General features: G+C 35.9%; 2 protein-coding genes and 1 pseudogene across 2 annotated transcripts in view; 1 reads left to right on the forward strand and 2 right to left on the reverse strand.

The window, feature by feature from the left end:
• LOC129519789 (peptidyl-prolyl cis-trans isomerase G-like) overlaps positions 1-5,123 on the forward strand; it is a 44,310-nt pseudogene extending 39,187 nt beyond the window's left edge.
• Positions 5,124-5,363: 240 nt separating this feature from the next.
• LOC129519902 (keratin, type I cytoskeletal 18) lies at positions 5,364-6,757 on the reverse strand. Its single transcript, XM_055340726.1, has one exon. The coding sequence runs from the start codon at positions 6,702-6,704 to the stop codon at positions 5,409-5,411; it is 1,296 nt and encodes a 431-aa protein (XP_055196701.1). The 5' UTR covers positions 6,705-6,757; the 3' UTR covers positions 5,364-5,408.
• Positions 6,758-11,793: 5,036 nt separating this feature from the next.
• Positions 11,794-26,961, reverse strand: part of HFM1 (helicase for meiosis 1) — a 94,107-nt gene continuing 78,939 nt past the window's right edge. Inside the window, exons 33-38 of the mRNA XM_055340597.1 lie at positions 26,163-26,266; positions 19,819-19,932; positions 18,032-18,122; positions 13,502-13,613; positions 13,255-13,409; positions 11,794-12,143 (exon numbers count right to left, since the gene is read on the reverse strand). Coding sequence (XP_055196572.1) covers positions 12,074-12,143; positions 13,255-13,409; positions 13,502-13,613; positions 18,032-18,122; positions 19,819-19,932; positions 26,163-26,266 — 646 coding nt within the window. The 3' untranslated portion in view covers positions 11,794-12,073. The remainder of the gene's footprint in view (positions 12,144-13,254; positions 13,410-13,501; positions 13,614-18,031; positions 18,123-19,818; positions 19,933-26,162; positions 26,267-26,961) is intronic.

Consider the following 26,961-nt stretch of genomic DNA (forward strand, 5'->3'; position numbering starts at 1 on the left):
ACTAGTAGTAGAATTTTTTTTTAAGGCAGTGTGTTTACAATCTGCACATTTACCTGACAACTGAGATTCAGATCGGAGTTTCTTTCTTTTTTTTTTAAGATTTTTATTTATTTATTATTTTATATATAGAGAGAGGGAGTGTGTGAGCCAGAGGCAGGGCAGAGGGAAAGAATCTCCAGCAGACTCCCCACTGAGCATGGAGCCTGACCAGGGGCTCTATCTCAGGACCCTGAGATCACGACCACAGCGGAAATTAAGAGTTGGAGGCCTAACTGAGTGAGCCACCCATGTGTCCCATGACATAATTTATAAACTTGATTACCGGTTTCCACACACTGGCAGAGTCACTCATGTGAAATACATGCTTAAAATTTGTACAATTGGTGGGGCCTGGGTGGCTCAGTTGGTTAGGCAGATCTGAGTTCCTATACCAGCTGAGATTAGTATGTTGTAAGGTTTTTGATAGATCATATTGAATCTGAAGATGTTAGTTCTTACTAATAATATTAGGAAATTAGACTTCTTTAGACTTTAGAAAAAAATCTAAAAGAAAGGTGAGCCCACGTCTTTTCTCAGGTACCCAGCATCTGAGCTCTTTTCTTTTCCTCTGACCTCTCTCCTTTTCCCCAAGTCTAGCGAATCTTCAGCCTCGAGGACAGGAAAAACAGGTTTTAATCCATAAGATATTTTTCCAATTCTTTTGTCTCAAGTCTGGATCTTAGATTTGAGATGTTAAATATCAAGGATTTGAAAACCCTTCCCTGAGGAACATCTACTTTATAATCTAGCTGTTTCAATGAAGGAGGGAACAGGAAAAAAAGAAAAACAAAACAAAATAAAAACAACCAACAACAGGGTTAACATCTCAAAAATACATCAAAGTAGGGAGAAATGTATGTTTTATCATTTCCATCTAAAACTATATTTTAAATACTTTAACTTTCCATAATGAATAAGTCTTCCAACTAAAATACTTTTCTTTAGTTAGAAACATGGGTTACTTTGTACTGTTGATAAGTGCTTGATTTTATAATTTCCTTTCAGCCCAAATTGTAAATATTAATTAGATATATGCATGTAAATGATCATAACTCCAATTTACCAGATGCAGATGACTCATTTCTTTAGTCCCTTAATCCCTTTGTTTTCTCCTTCCAGAATCTGTCAATCTGTTCCCTCCATGACCTTTTGCTCCTCTCCAAATTTACCCCAACCCCTAACTTTGCTCTTTTAATAATTCACTGTCCAAAAGAATGTATAGCTTTCCTTTTCATGAATTTGACTATGCATGTTACCTCCTTAAGAAGTCCAGACACTATAAATCTTATGTAGAGTCCAGAAAATGTTGCGGATGATATAATTTGATAGTGATATTAATTTTTTAAAAACCTTGGGGCTCTGGGGTGGCTCAGTCAGTTAAACATCTAATTCTTGATTTCAGCTCAGGTCTTGATCTCAGGATCATGAGTTCAAGCCTGCATTGTTCTCTACACTGGGCATGGAGCCTACTTTAAACAACAATAACAACAACAACCAGAAAAAAACCTTGATAACTTAAAAGACCTATATTTTTGTTGCTTTTTGATCATTGTTACCTGGATCATCCATGGGTCCCTTGAAACATTACCTGCTCATGTTCATCTTTCTAAGACTAGCTCATGATATAAGAGGTAGTATAAAACAGCTGTTCAGTCACAATATTCAATAAAAGAATAGTAAGATATCTGGTCATTTTCACATAGTAATGCATGTATAGCAAGACCATTCTAATACTATATTACATATGTAGGCAATATTTCAAAACTGTAAGTACAGCAACAGCTATGGCTAAAATTGTGCTTAGAATTGAACTATTTTGGTTTATAGCTAGAAAAGAATTTCTTAATACATTTAAGAAAGAAGAGAGAAGTACGTTTTACATTTATTATGAAAGATAAAAAGTTTACAAAAATGAGCATAAGCTATAACCCTTAATATTAAGAATTAAAGTAGGAAAAGTATGGTGCCAATCTGGGTTCAGTTCAGGACTAGCTGAGAAACAATGGGCAAGTAATTTAGTATTTTGGTGGGCTCTTTTCTAGTCCTGTAAGTTGAAATTTTGAACTAGAATCTAAGGGTTTTTTTTATTGTACCATTCAATTATTTCTCTTATTTAAAAATGTATCAGATAACAATGGAAAGAAAAAATTAATTTTAAAAGTAAAATAAAACTTTTGTAGTGCTTTAGTCAGTAAATATGACTGTAGTAGTGGGCTTCATTGCCTTTTCTGGGCAGCTATAGACTTGAAGTGCTTTAAAGGACAGTACACCAAGAAAAAAAGAGTGTACCTACCAGTGCAGGAGTGAAAGGATTGGATCAGTTGCCCTTGATTGAATCAACTTGTTCTTGATTGTTCTCTATTTAAAGATTGAAGTATTGGAGCCATTGGAACAAAGATTCAGCATCCTCAATGTTTTGCGAGTTTGTTTTGACATTGCCATTTTCAATCAACCTGCTGGAAGAGCTGTCTTTGAATTTTTTCTGATGTTCTCCCAAACACAGATAACTTTTATTGTCTTTTACAGGTGAAAAGGGGTCAGGGAAAGTAACTCAGAAGCCATTATACTATAAGAGTTTTCAGTTTTGCAGCATTGTCAAAGATTTTATGGTTCAGATGGTGACTTCAGTGAAGAAATTGAAGAAGGGGAATCTATTAACAGAAAATATTTTAAAGATGAGAGTTTCTCTGTTAAGCACAACAGAGAATCTCTCTTATCAGTGACAAGGGGAAGGATACAAAAGGTTCATAGTTCTTCATAACCAGAAAACCAACTTCTCATTTAGATGGGTATCATGTTGTTTTTGGGCAAGTAAACAAAACAAGTATTCTAAACAAGTTAGATAGTTGTGGAGAGCTAATTCCCAAACTAAGAAAGAAAAGGCATAAATGCTCTCCCTCCTCCTCATCCAGTGACACATACAGCTCAAGAGATTCTCAGTCCTATTCTGATTCTGAAAGTGCTTCTCAAGAGAAATTTTAAAAAGAAACGTAGGAAAAAGTACCGCCCCCCCCCCACATACACACACACTAGAAAGAAAAACACATCTAGTGAAAGTGAGGCTGAGGAACCCATGGGTGGCTCAGTGGTTGAGCGTCTGCCTTTGACTCAGGTCATGATCCTGGGGTCCTGGGATTATGTTCTGCATCAGGCTCCCTGCATGGAGCCTGCTTCTCCCTCTGCCTATGTCTCCGCCTCTCTCTCTGTGTCTCTCATGAATAAATAAATAAAATCTTAGAAAAGTGTAGCTGAAAAAAATCTTAAAGCATAACACTAGAGTACTGTCCATCCAGAAGAATTTCCTTCTATACCTGAAGATAGATTCCTAATTAGAAAAAGTGTTCCCAAAGCTGATGACAAAGAAAGGAAACACACATACACACAGAGATAACTAACTTCCAGCCTGCTTCATATCAGAGGAGACTTTCAGTTACTAGGTCTAGCAAAGAAATTAAAGGAATAGGATCAAGGATTATCTAACTCCCCCCAGATCCAGATCAAGGGATCATTTCAGATGTAATGAAACTGCTTCACACTGGAGGCATGAGATTCAGAAAGCCCAAAGAATGAGGGTATCCAGTGGTGAAAGATGAATCAAAGGAGTTTAAGATTGAGTTACACAAAAGAAACTGAAACAAAAGAAAATCAAAGAAATCCAGCTAGAGTAAAGGAGAAAAACAGAACCGATCATAGGCATATGTCCAAGAGTCCAAACAGAAAAAATGAAGAGGAAAAGAAAGCTAAAGATCATAAACCTAACAGCAAAGAGAAAGACATTAGAAGAAATTCAGAAAAAAAGATGATAAATATAATAAAAACAAAGCATATAATATATAATAATACAAAGCATAATGGAAATAAAAGAAAATAGGGATCAAGGAGTAAAGAAAGAGAACATAAGAATGCTAAAGAAAAAGTTTGAGTCTAAAGGAAAAGATCAAGAAAGGGGCAAAATTAAAGAGAAGTTTAATAAAAATCAAAGAGCAATGAATATGATAATAAAAGTAAGGAAAAGTAAGGGAAAGGATAGATGCATAGTGTAGAAAGGAATGTGATACAACCAAAGGCAGTTACAATGGTCCTGTCCTTACTCATCCTGTAGCCTCAGTCCCCATCCCAGTACCTCACTCTCATCAAGAAGGCATTGAGCCCACAGACAAATACATAGGAGATAAGGTGCCCAGCAAGATTCTGAAAAGGAAAAAAAAAAGAGCTTCTTGTCTCTTCTTTTTCCACAGTTGAGAGGAGGTTGAAACAATACAATAAAATGGTCCCATTTTTTCAACAAAAATTAATTCTGCCAGCTGCAAAAACACTTGTAAACCAGATTGCACTTCCTAATAGTTTAAGAAACATGTGACCTGGAGAATCACCTTAATTTTGTCACCCATAGAGTAAGATTCTTTTATCTGACCCCAACATCAAAGGGATCCTATAAGAAATATTTATGCAGATTCTTAAAGTGCTTGTGGTTCTCAGAAGGAAAAGTGGTATATGGGGTGAAACTAAAAAATAAAGTATCCAAAAAAAAAAAAAAGGCAGTTATAATGGTAGAACAAGAGAAAGAAGCAGAATTAGGGGCAGGAGCAGAAGGATACGATCCAGAAGCCATGACAGAACTGGCAGTAGAAGCAAGGAGTACCACAGATACAAAGAAGAGGAGTAAAGAGGGGAAGGCCAGAAAGCAGACAGAGAAGAGCAACATCAAGAAATAAAGATAGGAGGGGAAGGAGGAGAGATTCACAAAGATCAGAGACAGAAGAAAGTCAAAGCAGAAACAACGAAAAACAAAGAAACCATTAAAGTTCACTCTGGAAAGGAAATTCTGAAGGTCAGAAAAGAATATACTATTAAAAGTATAATCATAAAAAAATAATCATAAGAGTTCAAATAATAATAGGGGGAAAGGCTGATAGAGTTCAAAGTCCATTCTCAAAATGAAAACAAAGTAGGACAATGAATTAAAGTACTCCACATTGAGAAATAAGGAGCATGAGAAGTCCACAGTGGAAAAGGAAAACCAAAAATCAAAGGGTCAAGAAAATGACCATGTACATGACAAAAATTTTAAAGTATGGTCATAAAAACAAAATTGATTATGAGTCCAGCTAAGAACAAGTAAATGAAGACAAAAGTAGATGAGTGAGCTGTGGAAAGTTCATTTCTATTTTGTCTTTAAGTTGTAGAGACTTACTAATGAAACTCCTTTATGTTGTTTTCCTCTTTTCATTGTTTTTGGGTTGTTTTGTTTGCCCTCTTTTTTTTATTTTTATTTTTATTTTTTTATTTTTATTTTTATTTATTTATTTTTTTACCTCTGAACCTTTTATTGGCCTCCTGCTCCTCAAAGGGTACCCTGTTTTGCTGCCTCAATGCCTCAGAATTTTGGTGTCGTTGGTCTCAGACACCACCTTGCCGTCCACGATCTTGCGGGTGGTGGTCTTCTGGATGGTCTGCAAGGAGTTGCTGCTGTCCAGGGCGTCAGTAAGACTGAAGTCCTCCCCGTCTTCCAACAGGCGACGGTAGGTAGCAATCTCAGCCTCCAGCTTGACCTTGACGTTCAGCAGGGCCTCGTACTCCTGGGCCTGGCGCTGCCCCTCTGCCCGGGTCTGGGACAGCTCTGACTCCAGGTGCAGCAGGACCCCGTTGAGCTGCTCCATCTGCATCGCGTAGCGGGTCTCGACCTCCCTCAGGCTGTTCTCCAAGCTGGCCTTCAGGTTTCTCATGGAGTCCAGGTTGATCTCCAAGGACTGGGCGGTACGTCTCAGCTCCGTGAGGGTCATCTCAGCTTCTCCGATCTCAGCGGTCTGTGTGGTGACCACTGTGGTGCTCTCCTCGATCTGCTGAGACCAATACTTGTCCAGCTCCTCCCGGTTCTTCTGAGCCAGCTGGTCATACTGGGCCCGGATATCTGCCATGATCTTGCTGAGGTCCTGAGATTTGGGGGCATCCAACTCCACCGTCAACCCAGAGTTGGCGATTTGGTTTTGTAGACCCTTTACTTCCTCCTCGTGGTTCTTCTTCATGAAGAGCAGCTCCTCCTTGAGAGCCTCGATCTCTGTCTCTAGCTGCAGCCGAGTGACATTGGTGTCATCAATGACCTTGCGGAGCCCATGGATGTCGCTCTCCACGGACTGGCGCATGGCCAGCTCCGTCTCATACTTGACGCAGAAGTCGTCAGCAGCGAGCCGGGCATTGTCAATCTGCAGAACGATGCGGGCATTGTCCACAGCACTTGCAAAGATCTGAGCCCTCAGGTCCTCGACGGTCTTGAAGTAATGCCCCCAGTCTCTGACCTGGGGGCCCTTCTTCTCCAGGTGTTCCCGGATTTTCATCTCCAGTCTCTGATTATCAGCCTCCAGGCTCCTCACCTTCTCCAGGTAGGAGGCCAGGTGGTCATTCAGGTCCTGCATGGTCTCCTTCTCGCCCTGGATGCCCCCTATGCCCGCCAGACCCCCGGCCATCCCCGCGGCCAAGCCCCCGGACCCCCAGCCGCCCCGGAAGCTGGTGGAGCGGGATACGGAGATCCGGGAGCCCGAGACCCCTGCGCCTGCATAGACGCTGGCCGCGCTGCTGCTGATGGGCCGGACCCGGTGGCTGGGCGCCTGCACGGAGCCCAGGGACCGGTAGTTGGAGGAGAAGGTGGAGCGGGCGGTGAAGCTCATGCTGCTCGGAGGGAGGGCCGGAGGGCGACTCGGGAGGCCAGGGCTCAGGCTCGGGCCAGGGACTGCCCTCTTTTTTTTAATGTGAACTTCACCTGGTTGATCTTTAGATAACTTGCAACCTGAATAATTTGTACTGCTAAAGTTTTAATAAACTTGACATAAAAAAAAACACTGTAGTAAAACTGGTTTAGATTTAAAAAAAAATTTTAAGTTGTAAAGGGTAAAAGATTTACATTTCCAAACTGATTAATACAGAAACAGGCAAATAAAACCCAAAATGGTGACTTTATCATGTTTCTACTTTCTAAAAGATTGAAGCCACCTACTGTCAAAAGGATATCCCTCAGGGGGTAAAATGCAATGTTGGCTGGATTTTCATTCCTTTTTTGATTTAAAAAAAATTATAGTTACAACATACGTGAGTGCAGGTTTATGCACATTTTTCTAAATCTTTCAGAATACTATTTTGTTTTGTTTTGTTTTGTTTCACTCTGTTTTGCTGAAGTATGTAGGGAGTTTTAAGGTATATGTTAGTTTAGGGAAAGGTTTCCGAATTGAAATGTGAAAATAAGCAAGACAAAGATTGCTCTTTTGAATTATCGGCTTTTATTATGTTAATTAAAACAAAACTCAATAGAGCATCTAAATGCCTCTCAAGCTACATAAAAAAACACCCAGTTGATGCATGGGAATTATAAAGATAATTTACACAGTTGGTGAGGAAAACAACCTATACTGAAAGGCAATTAAAGAAGAGCGATATCACCATATTACATTTAAAATAGGAAATATATGTGCAGAAAATCAAGTAATCATCATTACTCTTATACTTGTCTTCTGGAATGGATTCTCTTAAAAATCCTGGTATTGCCTCCTTTCCTTTCTACCTTAAAAAAGTGCTTCTCACAGTTTAACATACATGTAATGCAGACAGGGACCTTGTCAAAATGCAGATTATGACTCAGAAGGTCTGGAGTGAGGCCTGAGAACTTCTAACACCAGCTCCAAGGAGTTTCTTCTATTACCGGTCTTTGGATCTGATACTGAGGGGCAAGGCCTGGAAGTAGCAGCAGCCAGGAATTGACAAGCTAGAAGACAAAAAGAGCCAGGTTTTCCTTCCTTTTGTTTTATTTGTTCTACTAACCAAAATCCACAATGATATTCTTAGCTTACTTACTTAATTCTAAGCTTAGTTTGGTTTACTTCTCTTTGCCCTAACTTTCTCCTCACTGGTGTCTTCTCTATTCCCACAAAAGTAGATGTTCTTAAATATAGACACCTGGTATGATCTAAGATGTCACAGTTAAGTATTAGCTTTGTAAGCCCTAGGCTACACGTCCTCAAGGAGTGGTTCCCTATTGTCCTTGATAAGGGTGTTTTCTAGAAATGGGGTCATGATAAAAAGAGATACTTTGTGTGACTCTACTAAGGATCCAACTGTGCTAAAACCTAAAAGAGTGAATAATTCAGCAATCATTTCTATTTGGCTTTAGAATGCATTATAACACAATTTGCAAAAGATTTATTTTCTAATTATATTTTACCTAAGGTAATATTAAAATAGATTTATATGCTCTACCATAAAACAACTAAGAGTGCTTTTGAACAGGGGACAGAGATAGAGGAATCTATCTGAAAGCATGAGGAAGTATATGTAGGAGGGAGGTCTAAAAGAAAATGTTTCTATGGATGATATATATATGGAAAGTCAGAGAGTTCATTTGTCAAGTCCTATGCAACTTGAATTGCAGTAATAATTCAAATGTGATTTGCAAGGAAACATTTTCCTTGACTTACGCTTATGATGAGGTTATATCTTAATAAACCTAATGTAAGTTGAAAATATCGTTAAGCCAAAAATGTATTTAATACACTCAACCTACTGAACATCATAGTTTAGACTAGCCTACCTTAAACATGCTCAAAACAATTACATTATCCTATAGTTGGGCAAAATCATCTCACACAAAGCCTATTTTATAATAAAGTGTTGAATATTTCATGTACTTTATTGAATACTGTACTGAAAGTAAAAAACAGATTGGCTGTATGGGTACAGAATGTTGTCAGTGTATAGGTTGTCTATCTTCATGGTCCTGTGGCTGACATAAGTATTTTTTTTTTGGCGGGGGGGGGGAACACATGCCTTTTATTGATCTAAGGAGCATAACTAGTTCATAGGCTTGGGCAGAGCTCCCCTATCTGTATGGCTCCCATCTCCCTCTCCTGAGAGTTTGTGACTCACCCCCAGTGAGAAAAGTGTTCTGGACAGGGGTGGCAGACAGAGCCAGGATAAAAAATACAGAACTGGGGTCTGAAAGGGTATCATGGTGAAGTAGAAAACACAGGGTTATGAGATCATCCAAATAAAAAGTCCACCCGGGCAGAAGAGAAGTTTCTCCACGTGGGCCCCCCACCTGTCCTTGCCAGGAATGGGAGGGGGCAGGAAGCTTCGGCTGGAGATTTCCTTACTGTGCCCTTTGTGCCATCAGCATCTCCCGGATGTTGTCCTCAGCTTCCTTCACACTCCGCTCCAGGTAGGATTTTTTCTGTTCTAGTTCTTTAATTTTTTCTTCTGCTATTTTCTGTTTCTCTAACAGCTGACTGTGAATTACCTCCTTGGACTGAAGAATAAACATTACCTCCTTGGACTGAAAAATAAACATGGCAACAGAGTATCCTATGCAGATCACTGGCTTGAGTAAGGTAAAAACTCACAATCGAAATATGGTTTCTTTCCACTGAATGCATATCATTTTCATACTATCACAAAGTTGAAATCAACTGTTAAGTTGGAGACGCTCTGTATTGTATTATTTCACCCCTCTGATCAGTTATAGTACTGCTAAGGAGAGGGTTTTTTAGTACAACTACCATTTTTGAGCACATATTATGCATCAGTCCCTAAACTAAGAGCTTCCTATGCAGTGGCTTACTCATTCTCACTCCATACCTGTGAGGTAGGTGCCTATATGCTACATTAGAGGTGGGAAAAATACAGTCTATTAAGTACTTTTTTGACTGAAAAAAAAATTGAAAAATTGAACCCAACAAAGATTTGTTATATGGTTTATTATATATTAGAAACGGGTTACAAAATGGAAAACTGTAGGGTTATTCACTTATGGTAAGAATATCCAGTGACTGGACTCCTTTAAGTGGTTAGTCCACTTCTTAAGGACTACTACATCTAATTTTCCAGGTAAACACTTGCACAAAATAAGGCATGTCTATGTTAATTTGCCATTTGTTTTGATTACTTAGGAAATGAACTTAACCATATCATATGTTTCCAAAACTGGCCTGATAATAAAGAGTAACTGGGAATCTTGTTATAACGCCCCTCCACTTGGCAATTCTGAATCAGTAGCCCTTAGGTAAGGTCTAGAAATTTTTATATTTAATATATTATCCATGTTTCTTATGATCAGGCAAGTTTGGGAAACATCTGACTGCTGAGTAAAGCTTAGGTTTTTAGCATCTAACGTCCTCCACAGTCTGGCTTTAAGGTACATTTCAAATATCTCCTACAGGGATACCTGGGTAGCTCAGTTGGTTAAGTGTCTGCTTTTAGCTCAGGTCCTGATCTCAGGGTCCTTGATCAAACTCCATGTCAGGCTCCCTGCTTAGAGAGGAATCTGCTTCTCCCTCTCCCTTTGCCTTTCCCTGTCCTCCTGGTTGTGCTGTCTCTCTCAAATAAATAAAATCTTAAAATACACACAACACAGAGACACCTACAACATTAACCCATGTTTAAAATTATCTATTCATTATTCCTCAAAAAGATACTTTCCTCCCTTGGAGCTTTGCTCAAGCTGGTCTCTGCTAGAATGTCCTTTCATATGTTTGTTCATCAAAATTGTATTCATCTTTCAAGTCTCAGCTCAAATTTTAACTTCTCTATAAAGGGTTCCCTAAGTCCATGGTCAGGATTGTGTTCTCTCTCTTATGAACTCTCAAAGCTCTTCAAACCTCTATTGCAGTGATTCTCAAGGTGTGATCCCTGGACAGCAACATCAGTGTTATTTGGGCATCTGTTAGAAATGCACATTCTCAGGCCACACCTTAGACCTACTGAGTCAGAAACTCTGGGTATGGTGCCCAGCAATCTGTTTTCAAACTAGCCTACTAGATGACTGCAATGCATCCTGAAGCTTGAAAACCACTTCTCTAATGTATTTTACATTTTATTATTGCATTATTATATGTCTTAGTTTCTGTACCAGAATGTAAAGTAGGATCCACGAGAACAAAAAACTCCACTGTTTTTATCATTTGCCTCCTTTGCAGTACCAAGCACGGTGCTTTTGCTTAGCAGATCATAATAAGTCTTCTTGAATTAAATTGCTATTTCTTTAGTGTCAAATCTATGTATGCAAGATGAGCAGATTGTAGTGCACCAATTTTTCATTTTAATGGTGTTTAATAACCTTTAAAGGTTGTAGCATGATTGATTCAGATACAGAAACATGCCAAAGGTAAAGATGACTAAAATAAAGGAACTGGTTGCCCTTATTTTTCAATACATAATATAGCTTCTTAGTTTTAAGCTTTTTCTCTATTCTTAATATATATGATGCCTCATAACTGTTTACCAGTGACAACAACAACAACAATTTCATCTGGAAGTTTCTTTTCTTCTCTTGCCTCTAAGGCTTTTATGCTTAAAAAAAAATTCCTAAAATTTTTTAAGTGGGCTTTGACTTCTCATTTATAAATAAATTAAATAATAAACACTGCTTATACTTCTACTTATCAATAAATTTGAGAAAAAATTCATGGGAAAATAACATGAAATAGTGTTTGCCATAGCAAAAGTCAATGTAACAAGGTTTTAGAATTCACCATACTGGAAAACAAGCCAAAGGAAAACAATAATCTATATTGATTAACATTTTATTTATTATTGTTTGAAGTCATATAACAATAGGTTCAGCCAGCCACTGGACTCATAAAAATCTTTAGCAAAACAAAACAATGTTGGTGAGTTATCCATACAACAAATTGATTCCATGACTTAGCATTATTTTGCTTTCAAAGAATATCTTTCTTAAGAAAATATAAAAATAAAATTTTAATTCTTTCCTGTCAAAATCCAATCAAGATACATTTAATAACCAAATAATATCTAAGTGCAACTTAATTTTCAGCTTACTGAAACAAACCCACTGTAAAAGTGCTTTTCATGAAGTTACAAAAGGAAAACAAATCAGTCCAAAAATGTGGTGCAAATAAGTCAATAAAACTGATCAAACCCAAGAGAAAAAAAATTTGAGCAATTGTGACTACTTAAAAAAATAAAATGCATGCTTTGTAATTGGGTGTCTTTATATCTTGCCTTATTAATATAAGATTTTTTTTGTTTTGTTTTAGAAAATGTCATCAAATATTCCCAGGAAAGACTTCATTTCATCAGCTTCATCATCAGGATGATACCTACTGGAGGGCAGGGAGAAGAAAGTATAGAAATATATATAGATTGCTGACAGATTAATGTGTCAAATAAACCTCAATATGCATAACCTAGGAAGAAGTCTGTGGGGGAAAATCAGACTTCATAAATTATGAGAAGTAGAGATCAAGTCTCTTAGGTATTTCCTTAAGGTTTTTAAAAAGTGATATCATTTAATCAGTGTATGAACAAGTCTATAAACTTTGACTATTCAAGAGGGTAAGAGAAACTGCTACTTACCCACAGAAGTGACCAGCTTAGGGGGAACTGATCAAACTTAATCTGATTTTTCATTGAAACTGTAGAACCGTGAGAGAATTGATTGGCTAAAATACAACTTGAACTTCTGCAAAATTAGCCAATCTGATTGGGATTTAAGTGATTTTCCACTTTATATTATCAACATGTTATATTCAAATCAGTGAAATAAAGTTTACTAAAACAAAATGTTTTAACTAAAAGTATTAAACATACGTTCTCAAAAATTGAGATATTAATATTATGAATATCTTAAGGAGTTCAGGTCATGAGGGGTCTAAATATTTAATGTTTTTCAGTAAATAAAATGTTTAGGTTCTATTCTTTAAAATAAACCAAGGAAAGGGGCATCTGGGTGGCTCAGTCAGTTAAGCATTGGACTCTTGATTTCAACTTAGGTCATGATCTTAGGGTCATAAGATGGAGCCCCATATTGGGCTCTGAGTTGGGTGTGGAGCCTGCTTGAGATTCTCTCTCTTCCTCTATCTTTGCTCTTTGCTCTTCCTCTCTCTCTCTTTCTCCAGGATAAAATAAATAAAATAAAATAAAACAAAATAAAATAAACCAAGAAAAAAATAATGTTAAATTTTTTTCTTCTTCTTTTTTTTTTTTTTTAGATTTTATTTGACAGAGAGAGAACACACAAGCAGGAAGAGCACCAGAGGGAGAGGGAGAAGCAGGCTCTCCGCTGTGCAGAGACCTTGATGCAGGGCTCTATCCTAGGACCCTGTATCATGACTTGAGTCAAAGGCAGACACAACCGACTGCCAGGCACCCCTGAATTTCTTCATAGAAAGTTTTTATTGGCATAGTCTTGAAATGTCTTTAAAGAATTCTTACCTGAAATCAATTTCCTCTTTACATTCATTGTTTCTAATAAAGAAATCCACTTTCTTAACGAAATGTGAAGAATTTGGTATTTTTTTAGAGTGAGTAAAGCATAGCTTTTCAATCTCTGGTGACAGATTTTGTTGTTTTCTTTCTTGTGAATGGACCTATAATTTGAGGTTAACAGAAAAAAAGCCAATCATTGAAAGTTTAGCAATTCAGTCAGAGTTTAAAAGAAAAACAATTAGGTGCGTCTTACAATAGTTGTATTTCCAGCTTGTTGAGGTAATTTCGTCAGGGAGGATGTATCAAACTCGAATACAGGAGAATTTGATAAATAAGTATCTGGCTTCCCATGTGATGAAACAAAACTAAAAAATAAAAAAATAATTATTTATAAAATATGGCAACTAAGAGAAACAAACCATTCTAATCTAAAGATCAATTATGATTCTTTAGGGAATATGATTAAAGTAACCATATTCATTACCAAAAAAATTGATGCTGTTTTGTAGACTCATGGAAACTTTGGTGTAGCTCCTTTCCTTTAGACAAAACACTAATATCTATATTCTAAATTAGATAAGAATACTATTTTTATAAGCCTACAGAAATAATCAATCATTTTCATTAAAATTGGGTCTTATGCTTAATTTTCTATTACCTAGCAGTCTGTAAATCTTTTCTAAATCCCATTTTGCTAATTTCCTATCCCTATTCTGGTCTCACTATAAATAGACAACTTGACTTTTCTTCCTATGTAAAACTACATTAGAATTCACCTTCAATCTTCTGTATTAAATTCATTCATTAAAAAACATTTATTACTATCATATGCCGGATATTGTACTAGGAGTTAGGTATAAAGAGGTAAAGAGGAACAGACAATAAGTAAACAATAAATACACAGAATTATAGATCTTAAAGTGATATGAAGGAAATTAACTGAGTTATATTGCAGGAAATAGTGTGGAGACATAAACCCACTTTAAAAAGGTGGTCATAAATGCATGTCTCTCTGAGGAGGTGACAATTTAAGCTGACGCTTACAGCCTAAAATATGACAGCCATGTAGGGAATAAGAAGCAATGGGTACAGGTAGTAGAGAAGTACATGTATTGATATGATTGCATCTTTTTGCCTTTGAGGAAAGGCAAGGAATTAAAATAGTAAAAAGGAAAAGCATGTCCCCTTTCCACACCAAATCCTCAGGTCCTGCAGGCCTTCTTTCCAATATCAACTCTGGCACATTTTTTTCTTTAGAGGCTTCTTGATAAGGATTCCTTTTCAAATCTATTTAATCTTCTGTTCATCACTTTTAAACTCTCCCTAAATTATCTATAGTTTCTAAAGGTATGGCTCACAAAACTGTTTATGTGCTTTGTTATTTTCCTACTTGTATCTTCCTACTTCCTATTTTTTTTGCCTCGTTATACCCACAGCTTTGTTCTACTTTGATGCTTCTAATCTGTTTATTCTGTATGACTCAGAGTTAGAACCAATGAATGGAAATAGTAAGAAGCAATTTTAGGTAAATATTCTTAAAAGCTATTGAATAGGCTGAAAGATCCAAACATGGAACAAACATGTTGGAGTGAATGAGCTCCTGATCACTAGAGCTGTTTGATACACATGGCATGAATACCTGCTGGTGATATTGGATGGTGATTCAGTATCTGGTAGTGGGAAAACTAAATGGTGCTTAAGTTAAACACCTCTGAGTTCTGGAATAATCCAAAATCTGTAATTCTGTGATGCTGATAATCAGTAAAATGACTAGATTATAGCAAATGTGCCGAAAGACACCAAAAATTTCTTATTTTTTAAAATACGAGAAATAAATAATCCTTAAGTGAATTAGATCCTGAACAAAAAGTTGTCAGTATTTCTTCTGGGGAAAGTTTTGACTGTGGCTATAATTGCCCTCCATGACTTCTAATCAGGACCAATATCAAGATGCACTTTGAATTTCTGAAAAATACTTCAAGTTGAACATTTAAAAAAAATTTTTTTTTACATTTTTTTTAAGTAGGCTCCATACCCAACGTGAGGTTTGAACTCACAACCCTAAGATCAAGGGTTGCATGCTCTACTGACTGAGCCAGCCAGGCACCCCAAGTTGAACATTTTTTAAATGACTATTTTCTCTTCCAAATGTCTATGTGTCCTATATTCTCAGGTAACAACTTCAACTATCCACTTGCCATGTATTTTTTGCATTCCCTCAACTACTGTATCCATCAATTATTAAATCTAGTATGTGCTGTCTATGAAATGCTTCAAAAGTCCAACTCTACCTCTCAGTTTGAATCACCTCTTCTCAGTTTAGGCCTGACTATAGCCTGCCTCTCATGCTGGCCATCATGCTTCTTGTGGTCCCACTTTCTACAATTCATTTTATATATCATATCATATCACCATAGGGCATCTATGTGTTCTCTTGTGTTTAAGTATCTTGGAAACCTTCCTACTGCTTATATGGAGGTTAAAAACTAAGCTACAGCTAGAGGAGGGCTATAGATTATATCACATTTTAAAAAATTAGTTCTTAAAATTTATGTCAGGAGATGTCACATTAAATTTTAGAGTCTTAGCTTTTTTTTTGAGAATAAGAATATTTGCAGGCACATATTTCCTGCACAGCAACAACTGGCTGGAGTCAAGTAGTGGTTGACCCTCTTATTTTTATTTTATTTTTTATTATTAAAGTATAATTGACATACAATGTTATATGAACTTCAGGTGTACAACTTACTGATTCAAAATTTTATACGTTATTCAATGCTCACTACAATAAGTGTAGTCGCAATCTGTCACCATACAATATCATTACAATATTATTGACTATATTCCCTGTGCTGTAATTTTCTTCTCTCTCTGACTTATTTATAAGTGGAAGTCTGTACATCTTAATCTCCTTTATCTCCTTAATTTCGCCACCTACCCACCCTCTGGTAACCATCAGTTTGTTCTCTGTATTTAAGTCTGTTTTTGTGTTTGTTTGTTCATTTATGGGTTTTTTTTAGATTTCACATCTAAGTGAAATCATATGATTTGATTTATTTCCCTTGGCATAATATCCTCTAGGTCCACCTGTGTTGTTGCAAATGGCAAGATCTCATTCTTTTTTATGGCTGAGTAGTATTATAGATATATAAATATTGCACATCTCCCTTAGTCATTCATCTATTGCTACCTACAACTTGAATTGTTTCCATATCTTGCTTCTTATAAATAATGCCGCAAAAACACAGGGGTACATATGTCTTTTCAAACTAGTGTTTTTATTTTCTTTGGGTAAATACCCAGTAGTGGAACTACTGGATTATAGGGTAGTTCCATTTTTTTGAGGGAACTCCATACTACTGATTTTCATAGTGGTTGTAACAATTTACATTCCCACCCCCAGTACACAAGTATTCCCTTTTCTCTATATCCTCACTAACACTTATTATTTAAGTCTTTTTGATACTAGCCATTCTGTCTTGCATGAAATAATATCTCATGGTTTCAATTTGCATTTCCCTGATAATTAGTGATGCTAAGCATCTTTTTCATATGTGTCTATTGGCCATCTGTATATCTTCTTTGGAAATATGTCTATTTAGGCCCTCTATTTTTTAATCAAGTTGGTTTTTTTGGTGTGAGTTGTATAAATTCTTTATATATTTTGGATATTAACCCCTTATTGAATATACTATTTGCAAATAGCTTCTCCCATTCAGTAAGTTATCTTTTTGTTTTGTTCATGATTTCCTTTGCTGTGCAAAAGCTTTTTATTTTGGTCTAGTCCCAATAGTTTATTTTTGTTTTTGTTTTCCTTGCCTCAGGAGACATATCCATAAATATGTTGCTAAAACTGATGTCAAAGAGATTACTACGTATATGTTCTTTTAGGAGTTTTATGGTTTCAAGTCTTAAACTTAGGTCTTTAATCCATTTTGAGTTTATTTTTGTGTATGGTGTAAAAAAGTGGTCTAGTGTCTAGTTTTGTGCCAGTACCATACTATTTTGATAATATTAGCTTTGTAGTATATCCTGAAATCTGGAATTGTAATATTTCCACCATTGTGCCTTTTATATGGGACAATCTCCAGCTGGTCTTGGCCCACCAAATCCTGAAGGCAGTTTGAGTTTGTAACTCCTACCTACTTGATATGGCAAAGTTGTCTAAATACAGCATTCGAGGCTCTTTAGAATCAGACCTCAGCACTCTCGGCCTTAATGCTATGGCCATACAGACAACACTTTACTGACCCTTGAGCATGAGATGCCTTTTCAAGCCTTATACCTTTACACCTGCTTCATCTATCTGGAATACCTTATCCTTATCTTTTCTACCTTTCTCTTTTCAAACTCCTATTTAGCTTTCCTAGGACCATAATTTGGTAAGTCTGGTGTGGAGCCCAGAAATGTTCATTTTTAATATATTTTAATACTTTTGAAGTAAGTGGTCTGTCAATAGCACTTTGAGAAACACTGTTCTAAAAGAAAGGTTAAGGGGATCCCTGGGTGGCTCAGTGGTTTAGTGCCTTCCTTTGGCCCAGGGCACGATCCTGGAGTCCCAGGATCGAGTCCTGTGTTGGGCATCCGGCATGGAGCCTGCTTCTCTTTCCTCCTGTGTCTCTGCCTCTTCCTCTCTCTCTCTGTGTCTATCATGAATATATAAATAAATAAATCTTTTAAAAAAATAAAAGAAAGGTTAAGCTTCTTTGACATCTATTTATTTGATCTCCATCTCCAATTATGTGTCAGGAGGATATAGAGTTGTATAGTATTCCAAACTTGCCTTTTTGTCATTTCTCCTTGGAATTTGCTCTTTGGCTCTTGGAGGAATAGCTTACTTCCCCTGGTACTTGAACTCAAAGTGTTTCCAAATCCTATGTAAAGAGATAACATTTTGAAATTAAATGCCAGGAAACAGATGAATGGATCTACAATGGCTCTCTCCAACAGATGTGATCTGATTAAAGAAGGAATAAGGGTAACAGGCACTAAGGAGGGCACTTGATGGGATGAGCACTGAATGTTAAATGTTGGCAAATTGAATTTAAATAAAATATTAAAAAAGAAGGAATGAATAATTCTTCTCAAAAATCAAATTTAATTTATATAGAGAAATAAGGGAGCAAATCTAAGGGAGTTAAACTATAAAACATAGGTTAGCTTACTAGTCATTAAAGGTCTACTACTACTAAAGGTCCCGAAACCACTTTTACTTACTTAATAATTTTAACTCATGGAAATGATCAAGTTGAATTTCATTCAGTGTTTTCAAAGGTCTACATATAATTAATTTCATTTAAAGTGCGCTATACATGGCATTTAGAGAGTCTGACTTTCCCAGTGTCAAAATTATGCCCGCACATGATTAGGCTAACCTCAAAGACTCAGTACAAAGTGCATCCTAAACGGCAATACACAATGACTTTTAATTTTGAGGTAGGGACTAATAGCTGTTCAGTGATACAGGAAATTGTGGCTACTGACTCCACATCATAGATTTTCCTGGTCTATTTTGTGAAGGTGGTCAAATCCTATTCCTTCTGGAAGGAATAATAGCTCTTTAGGTATTTCTCAGAATCCAGAAACGATAGTATTTTGACTTCTAATTGCTTCCCTTAAAAATATTTTTTTAAAGAGCATTGGAATGGGATACATTAAGAGTCAACTAAAATTCTGAGAGACTGATTTCCTCCTCTCAGCCATCATGGGAGAGAATACCTCCATTTTGCTGTCTTCTCATATACTCATCAAGATTTGCATTTTCCGTTTTAGTGACATAGAGTAAATCTGCCAGTAATTTGGAAAATTAAGTCCCATTATTTTAAGGACTTAAATACAATATTGAATAGAGAAGAAACCAATCTTTCGTATTATTTATTACACTTGAAAAAAAATCAATACATCTACTAGAAATAAAAGGTATCTTTTATTTTCCTGGCTAGCAGATGAACACTTTTTAAAATGGAGCAATTTTAGGGGCACCTGGATAGCTCTGTAGGTTAGGTGTCTGAATCTCGATTTTGGCTCAGGTCGTGATCTCAGAGTCATGGGATCAAGCCCAATGTGGGGTCTGTGCTCAGTGTGGAGTCTGCTTGTCCCTCTCCTTCTGTTCCTCTCTTGCTCATGTGTATGCTCTCTCTTTCTCTCTCTCATTCATAAATCAATCAATAAATAAATAATTAAAATATTTTTTAAAATGGAGTGATTTTGTCCTTCACAAACATTAGCAAATTTTGTGTGATCACATAATTGAAAGCTGGATAGTCTGTTTCATGAGGGAAGATTTAATAAATATTTTGAATTTAAATAGAGTTTTTAACAAAATAGAGGAGCAACAGAAGAAGCCCATCTGCTATATAATTATCATGAAATAACCTTGACTTTTATCCTTAAAAGGAAATGTGATTTATGGAAGGGTCATATTTTCAGTTTTACTAAAAATTATAATCTTAACAAACAAAAGCTGATGAAGCAAACATATAAGGCAAAGAAAATTAGTTTCAAAAGCTGAACTGAAAAATATTCAAAGAATTTCTCATGAAATTATTTCATGCTAAAAGCCAATTTTACCTGATGTTTTTGTCTTCTCAGTACTGGCTGAAAAACTAGTAACTTCTAATAAGTTCTCATCATCAAAATCATCCCAAACTTCATTTCCCAATTCAAAGTTCACATTCAAAACTTCTGAGGATGGAGAATTACTTTTATCCCCATCTGTCGAATTCTGGTTTCCAGATGCATTAAGATGTCTGTTGAACAGCACTGTTTGAGGGGCTTTCTCATTTGAAGTTGCAGAATAGTTCCATCTAGAGAAATCTGTCATGTGTATGTATAAAAGAGTATAGGTACTTTTTAAACCATTAACATCATTTTCAATTGATATATCAAACACATCTTTCAACTACTAAACTGAAGTTTGAATAGTAGTTTTCAAACGTATTGGGTCAAGCATTGTTGATACTGTTTCAACCAATTCTATTCACTGTATTACATATACTGATATTTTCACTAAGTTTAGTTTTCAATGGATTCTTTTAGACAGAATTAATTTTCCCTCTTAATTCCTAAATGAGAATAACCCTACTCTAAAGTGAATTTATAATTTCTAAAATGGTCTTCCTTCTTCCAGCTCTTCTCCCTACAAGTGAATTTTGAATATTATTATGAAATATGTTCTTCCAAAATATATCTTAATTCTCCTGCTAAAAAAAAATCCTCAGTGTTATCCACTGTTGATAGCCTGGGCTTAGGGCCAGACTACCTGGGTGAAAATTCTACTTCTCTCACTTACTAGTTGTATCATCCTAGATGAGTAATTTAAAGTCTCTGAACCTCATTTTCTCCTCTGCAAAATGGGAATGATAACAGTAACTATCTCATAAGATTATTAGAGGGACTAAATGCTTTTACTTTTGCAGTTTTCCACAGTAGTGTGCTAACAAATTTTTAATAACTGCTTCTCAAAAAATGTATGCATATATATATTTACATTTATTACATGCATTATTATAGGTAAAGGATATGTAGCACACAGTTTACAATTAATAATACAATATATAGCATGTTTAATTATACATTCCATATATCTGATTTTCACTGAATGCTCTCATCGAGTTTTGTATCTGTAGCCAACCTATGGTTGCAATTAACAAATGAACATAGTTTTCACATGAATGCTACTTGATATTCTTGTTGAGTTTAACTAAGATGAAAGTAAAATAACTAAGAGAGATGATGGAACTTGACTCATTCGCTCATTGACTTAGGCAACTCCTTTGCTAAATTACACAATAGTTTTCAAATACTAGAAGAATATTCCCTCAACTTTTTGTTAATCTGCATTATTAACATTTTCTCCATCACTTTCATAAGTCTAAACAATAAGTCAAGTCCTAATTTCAAGCTACCAATGTGACATCTCTGAATGCAAAGTTGAGAAGATATACATAGTAGCACACCACTATATAATATTTTCACCATATAGATACAAATATAGAGGTAAATAATCTCAAGAACACAAATAGTAATATGCAGTAGAATAATTAGGAAGTGATTAGTTTTGAATATTTACAGTCTTTGTTTTTAATTATTTAATTGAAAGTTTATATAATTACACTTTTAATAATGGCTAAAAGATTCCCAAGTATTTAATAATTCTCTCTCACAAGCCAGCACAAGCTTACTCCAGCATATCACCAAATTTCCTTCACTTTAAATATTCTCTGTACCTTTTTTCACCTAGCCAAATCCTACTTTATCTTCCAATTGTACTTACAACTCCAGTTCACATTATTCTACTTTCATTCATTGATACACACATAATGATATATATTAAAATAGAAGTAGGGCACAGGAGTGCAATGGGAATACAAAGGGAACAGGATCTAAACTTATAATGGAAGTCAGAGTGGACCTCTAGGGTGGTAAAATGGTAAGAAGGTAACACTGAAATTTGAGCTTGGTAGAGTTGTGATTGTGGAGCAGGGCTAAGGGGAAGGCAAGATACTCCATGAAGAGAGGACAGCATGTGAAAGACATGGCAATAATGGAGACCAGAGAATGTCTGGAAAACTATAAGTTTTCTGGATTTCTGGAGCACAAAGTAGAAGGAAAAGAAGAGTCCACTGAGACTGCACAGGAAGTTTAGTGCCAGATTATATTGATGCTTTTTTTCTTTTTTCTTTTTTTAAGATTTTATTGATTTATTCATGAGAGGCACAGAGAGAGAAGCAGAGACATAGGCAGAGGGAGAAGCAGGCTCCGTGCAGGGAGCCTGATGTGGGACTTGATCCTGGGAATCCCGGATCACACCCTGAGCCAAAGTCAGAGGCTCAATCGCTGAGCCACCCAGCGTCCCTTGATGCTTATTTTCCATGTTAAAGAATTCACCTTTTTCCCCCCTTATAGGCAATGTATAACCACTAAAGATATTTTAGCAAGAGGTTTAGATGATCAGAGATACCTGTTAGATGACTCAAAATAGTCATGGGTGGGATGATAATGAGACTGAAAGCAAAGAGAAAAGTAAGACAGCTACTCCAATAAATGAAAGACAATGAGTGTTTGAGCTAGAGCATCAGGGACAGAGAAGAAAAACAGATATAAGAGATGTTTAGAAGGCAAAACAGATAGGACCTGGAGATTATTTGCAAGTAAGGTAAGATATTTAGGGTGACTCTTTTCCTGCCTTTAGCAGCTTAGAAAAGAAGAGGGTATGCTTAAACACTCTGACCTTTATAAAGATAAATAAAACCATAAAAATGGAAAATATTAACAAAAGAAGAGAAGAAAAGAAAAGGAGCAGTGTGAGGTACAGAGAAGTAGAAGGAGTTCAGATGATGATATGTTAAGTTTCAGGTAGATATATCCAGAAAGGTGACTGTATAGATGGGCCAGAGGCTAGACAGAAAGATATAGATGGTAGTCACAGATGTAGAAATCATTTGAATATAGTTAGTAACTTTAGACATGGACTCAGATGACCTTGTATAAGAAAAGTTTATGAAGTGAGAACAAAAAGAAGAAAAATAATCCTTTGCAACATTAACAGGAAAAAATGCCCAAGCTATTCAAGAAGTAGTAGAACCAACAGAATGGTTTAACTGAAATCAAAGCAGAGATTTCCAAAAGGAGGGAAAGACCAGATGTGCCAAATACTATGAAGGTAAAAAAAAATAAAAGTTGAAAAGAGTTTACTGAACTCAGGACTTAGAAGATCACTAACTGGTCTAAGTGAAAGCAGTTTCAAAGGAGTGGAGAACCTAAATTTTAGTTAGTGAAACATGACTAGCAGGTAAGGAAGTGAACACAATGAGTATAAATTGCCCTTTGAAGAATTTTTGTTTTGATGAGAAAGCAGACATTAAACTGTATATACCCTGGTGATTCTGTTCTTTGCCGAACATACTTTCAGATGTATGGAGTATCTTTATTAGTAGTATCTTTCCTTTCATTTGGGGAAACTGCCTCCACCCATTCCATGTGATCCTGGTGAGGATGTCATTTATAGTACCCTGGTCCGCAGGGCTACAGAGGAGGAACACATGACCCAAACCTCAGGCTAAAGGGATTGATCAAGGGATGAGTACATAATTTAACTGAGGCCATTTAGAATGAACTCTGCTCTGCCAAAGCTAAGGGAAGACTTTTCTACTGAGGCTGTTCAACTGGGAAGATGGAAGGACTACCTGCCATGTGAAAAAGCTTGTTGAAAAAAATAAAAGCAATCAGCAACAGGCATACCAAAAAGACTGAGAGAAAGCCAGAGGCATGACTGAAATCATTTGAGGTCTTAGATCTAGCAAGATTAAATCCAGATGCATGCCTGGACTTTCAGTTTACATGAATGGTCTCCCCTTTTTTGTGATTCAGTTACTTTGAGTAGAATTTCTGTCACTTAAAACCAGAACCATTATGACTAGCTAGATGAGAGCAGGGAGCTGAAGAAGGAAGACTTGAGCCTATTTATATGTTGAAGACAAAGAGGGAGGAAAGTTTGAAAATATGTTAAGAAGAGAGGGATAACTGGTCTCCTAAAGCCCCAAGAGAGGCAGGACTAGAAAGATTAAAACTACAGGTGGAAAGATAAACCCTGAATAGAAGAAAAGAAAATTCTTCTATAAAGACAAACAGTGTAAAGAATGGATGCAGACATAGAGAAATATACAGTTGCAAGATGGAAAGTTGAAAGAGTTCATATAGGTTCGATTTTCAATTCTGCACTGATAACTAAAAGTCAATTTCATTTTATAGAAATGGCATTGAGCTGGGAATCAAGAGATATAGAATTTATTTCTGGCCCTGCCATTAATTAGATATGTGATTTTGGGCGAGTCATTTAATCTCACAGAGTCTTGGTTTCTTTCACTATAAAATGAGAAATTGCACAAAGGTCCCTTACAATTTAAATTTTATGATTCAACACACTTTTTCATATAATTTCTGACATTTTTCTTTTTCTTTTCTAAGAATTAGAATATAGATGATAAAAATTGGCATGTTTTTCTTAAACATTCTCTAGAGAAATATTTGACTACAAATGAAGTATGTTTTGCCACCCAAAACTGACATGTGGAAAGTATAATGAATATACTCAATTACTACTAATAATAGTACCAGATACTATGGTAAGGGCTTTATGTATATTATCTCATTTAAAAATCCCTAAAACATAAGCAGATGAGGGAATTGAGATAAAGTAGGTAGATACATTACAAAAGGTAACACAACTACTAAATGACAGAGCTAGAATTTGAACCTAGACAGATTATTCTAAGTATTTTTTTTTTTTTTGGTAACCTCTAAACCCAATGTGGGTCTGGAACTCACAACCCTGTGATCAAGAGTTACATGCTCTACCAACTAAGCATCCCTAGACCGATCATTCTAGATCTTGTGAATTTAACTACTACACCACACAGCTTCTCCTTTTAAAAAAAATGTGGCCCATTTTCAATAAAATAGGGATACAATTATCATTGGGGGTTAAAGTATCTAGATGAGACTTTAATATCATAATATACTTTGGATTTGGAATAGGGGATAGGAAAGAAAAGTAAGAAAACTATGTAAAGACAGCATGAAAGGAGGCACCTGGGTGGCTCAGTCATTTAAGCATCTGTCTTCGGCTCAGGTCATGATCCCAGGGTTCTGGAATTGAACCCTAGAATCAAATCTCTCTCCACTGAGTAGGGAGCCTGCTTCTCCCTCTCCTCCCCTCTCGTGCTCTCTCGCGCAATTTCTGTCTCTCTCTCTCAAATAAATAAAATCTTAAAAAAAAAAGCATGAAAGTAAGCAGAGGGATAAACTGTGGTATGGAGAAGGGCAGGGAACAGAGCAGCAGAATGAGGAATAAGTTAGAGGGCTATAGGTTGAAAAGAGATAAAAATAAAGGAGTTGACAATCTAACACCTCTCCATGTCTTAATGATATTCAGACTTTGAGCAAGTTGGATAAATACTCTGACACTCTAAGTGTGATTAGGGGACTTTCCAACACCATGAAATCCTAATCGCTAGGACTCCAGCCCTAGTGTACTTAAGATTTTAAATGATGGCTAGAGGAAGCATAAAGTGACAGCATGAAGGAAAGACTCTCAATAGACGCTAAGGCTACACACATGAAATCATTTATGAGAAACCCCAAGTTTATCATTTCTACATACAGCAACTGAAAAACAATTCTATGGCCAGAATTACTTCTCACACATTTTAACAGACAGGCTATTAATGGCATAACCCAAACAAATAATGCTATTAATAACAGGATCCAGAGTAATGATGAGCTGTCCCAATGTTGAAGAATTATATGCTTTATCTCATTAATCAAATGATTGACACAGATAAAAAGCAAATCTAAATTACCTATGAGCTATACCCCATAAACTAGGTTATACTCTCATACTATCAGAGAAATTTTAAGAATTATAAGTTTAGAAACTGGAGAGATATTAAAGATCATTTAATTTAATCCCCTAATTTTAAAGATAAGACTAAGACCTAAAGAGGTTAAATAATTTTCCCAAGATCATACAGCTATTTGGTAAAACTGGACTAATTTTATAAACATAAAATTATTTTAAATAATTCTAAAGACATATAAAAGTAATAGCTCAGTATTTTAATACTTTGTGTATCTCGAGATCCCTTATTTTCTCAGCTTTTCCTCATATTATCTTTAAATAAAAATAACCAACACTATGTAGGGAAGAGATTTTTAAAACATCTATAACAAACATAGCAACTCCATCTGAAATAACAGACCTAAAAATTTGAAATTGATTCAATAACCCAAGAGAAAAATGTTGCCAAGTTAATAATCATAGTAATTTCAGATGTTGATTTTTCAATAACAATGTCATTCCAAAGTAATGATAAACCATTTTCTCTTTCAAGGCAATATCAATGGTAATTCACCTTTGTCTTCATATTCAGATGGTTCTTGTTGAACTTTTACACAGAAATCACGCTGATCCCTCTGCTCCATTACAGACAATCCAGGTATGTTTAAACACTCTGACCTTTATAAAGATAAATAAAACCATAAAAATGTTAAATATTAAAATTAATCTGAATTTGAAAACCACTTACTCATATAAATAAAAAAGAAATGTTTCATCTTCTCAACACTTCTGTGATAAACCGCCTTAGCCTGGGTAGTAAAGAGTAAGAAATAGGTGTTTATTGGAAGCAAGATACTTAGTCATCTTTACATGTCCCAAATATGTAGATATCTGTTATCTGTGTATAGCCTTAAAAACCTATTGTTAATGCTACTTTCAATTAGATAACAAAAGCTAGGATCACTTGAAGTAGTGTTGGCATCTGTTCTGATTGGTCAGTGGCTGTTCTGTACTGTTTGTTAAGTATATTAAATGTCATCCCTGCATATAGAATACCCTTATCTGGAAGGGAAATGACATATATTCTAGGCATCATGATATAGGAAAAGAATGCTGAGTTATCAGCTAGGCCCTTCTGCTTAATAACTAGGAATATGAGCTTTGATTATTTTATTTATAAAATGGGATATAAATACCCCATTTTATAAGCCAGGTTGTGGTTAAGGCCAAAAGAGATAATATGCAAATGGGCAATTTTAAAATTGTAAGTTATTTTATAAATCTGAAGTGTTATTAACATAGAGTGGGCCCTTAGATGGAAAAGATAAGACTTTGTACAGTAACATGATTTTTCTTTTTAAAGTATACTTTTG

Source organism: Nyctereutes procyonoides, unplaced genomic scaffold, assembly GCF_905146905.1.
Source record: "Nyctereutes procyonoides isolate TBG_1078 unplaced genomic scaffold, NYPRO_anot_genome, whole genome shotgun sequence".
NCBI lineage: Eukaryota > Metazoa > Chordata > Mammalia > Carnivora > Canidae > Nyctereutes > Nyctereutes procyonoides.

Bases quoted from the DNA above. Each gene is read 5' to 3' on its own strand.
- LOC129519902 (XM_055340726.1), bottom strand. From the start codon at position 6,704: ATGAGCTTCACCGCCCGCTCCACCTTCTCCTCCAACTACCGGTCCCTG.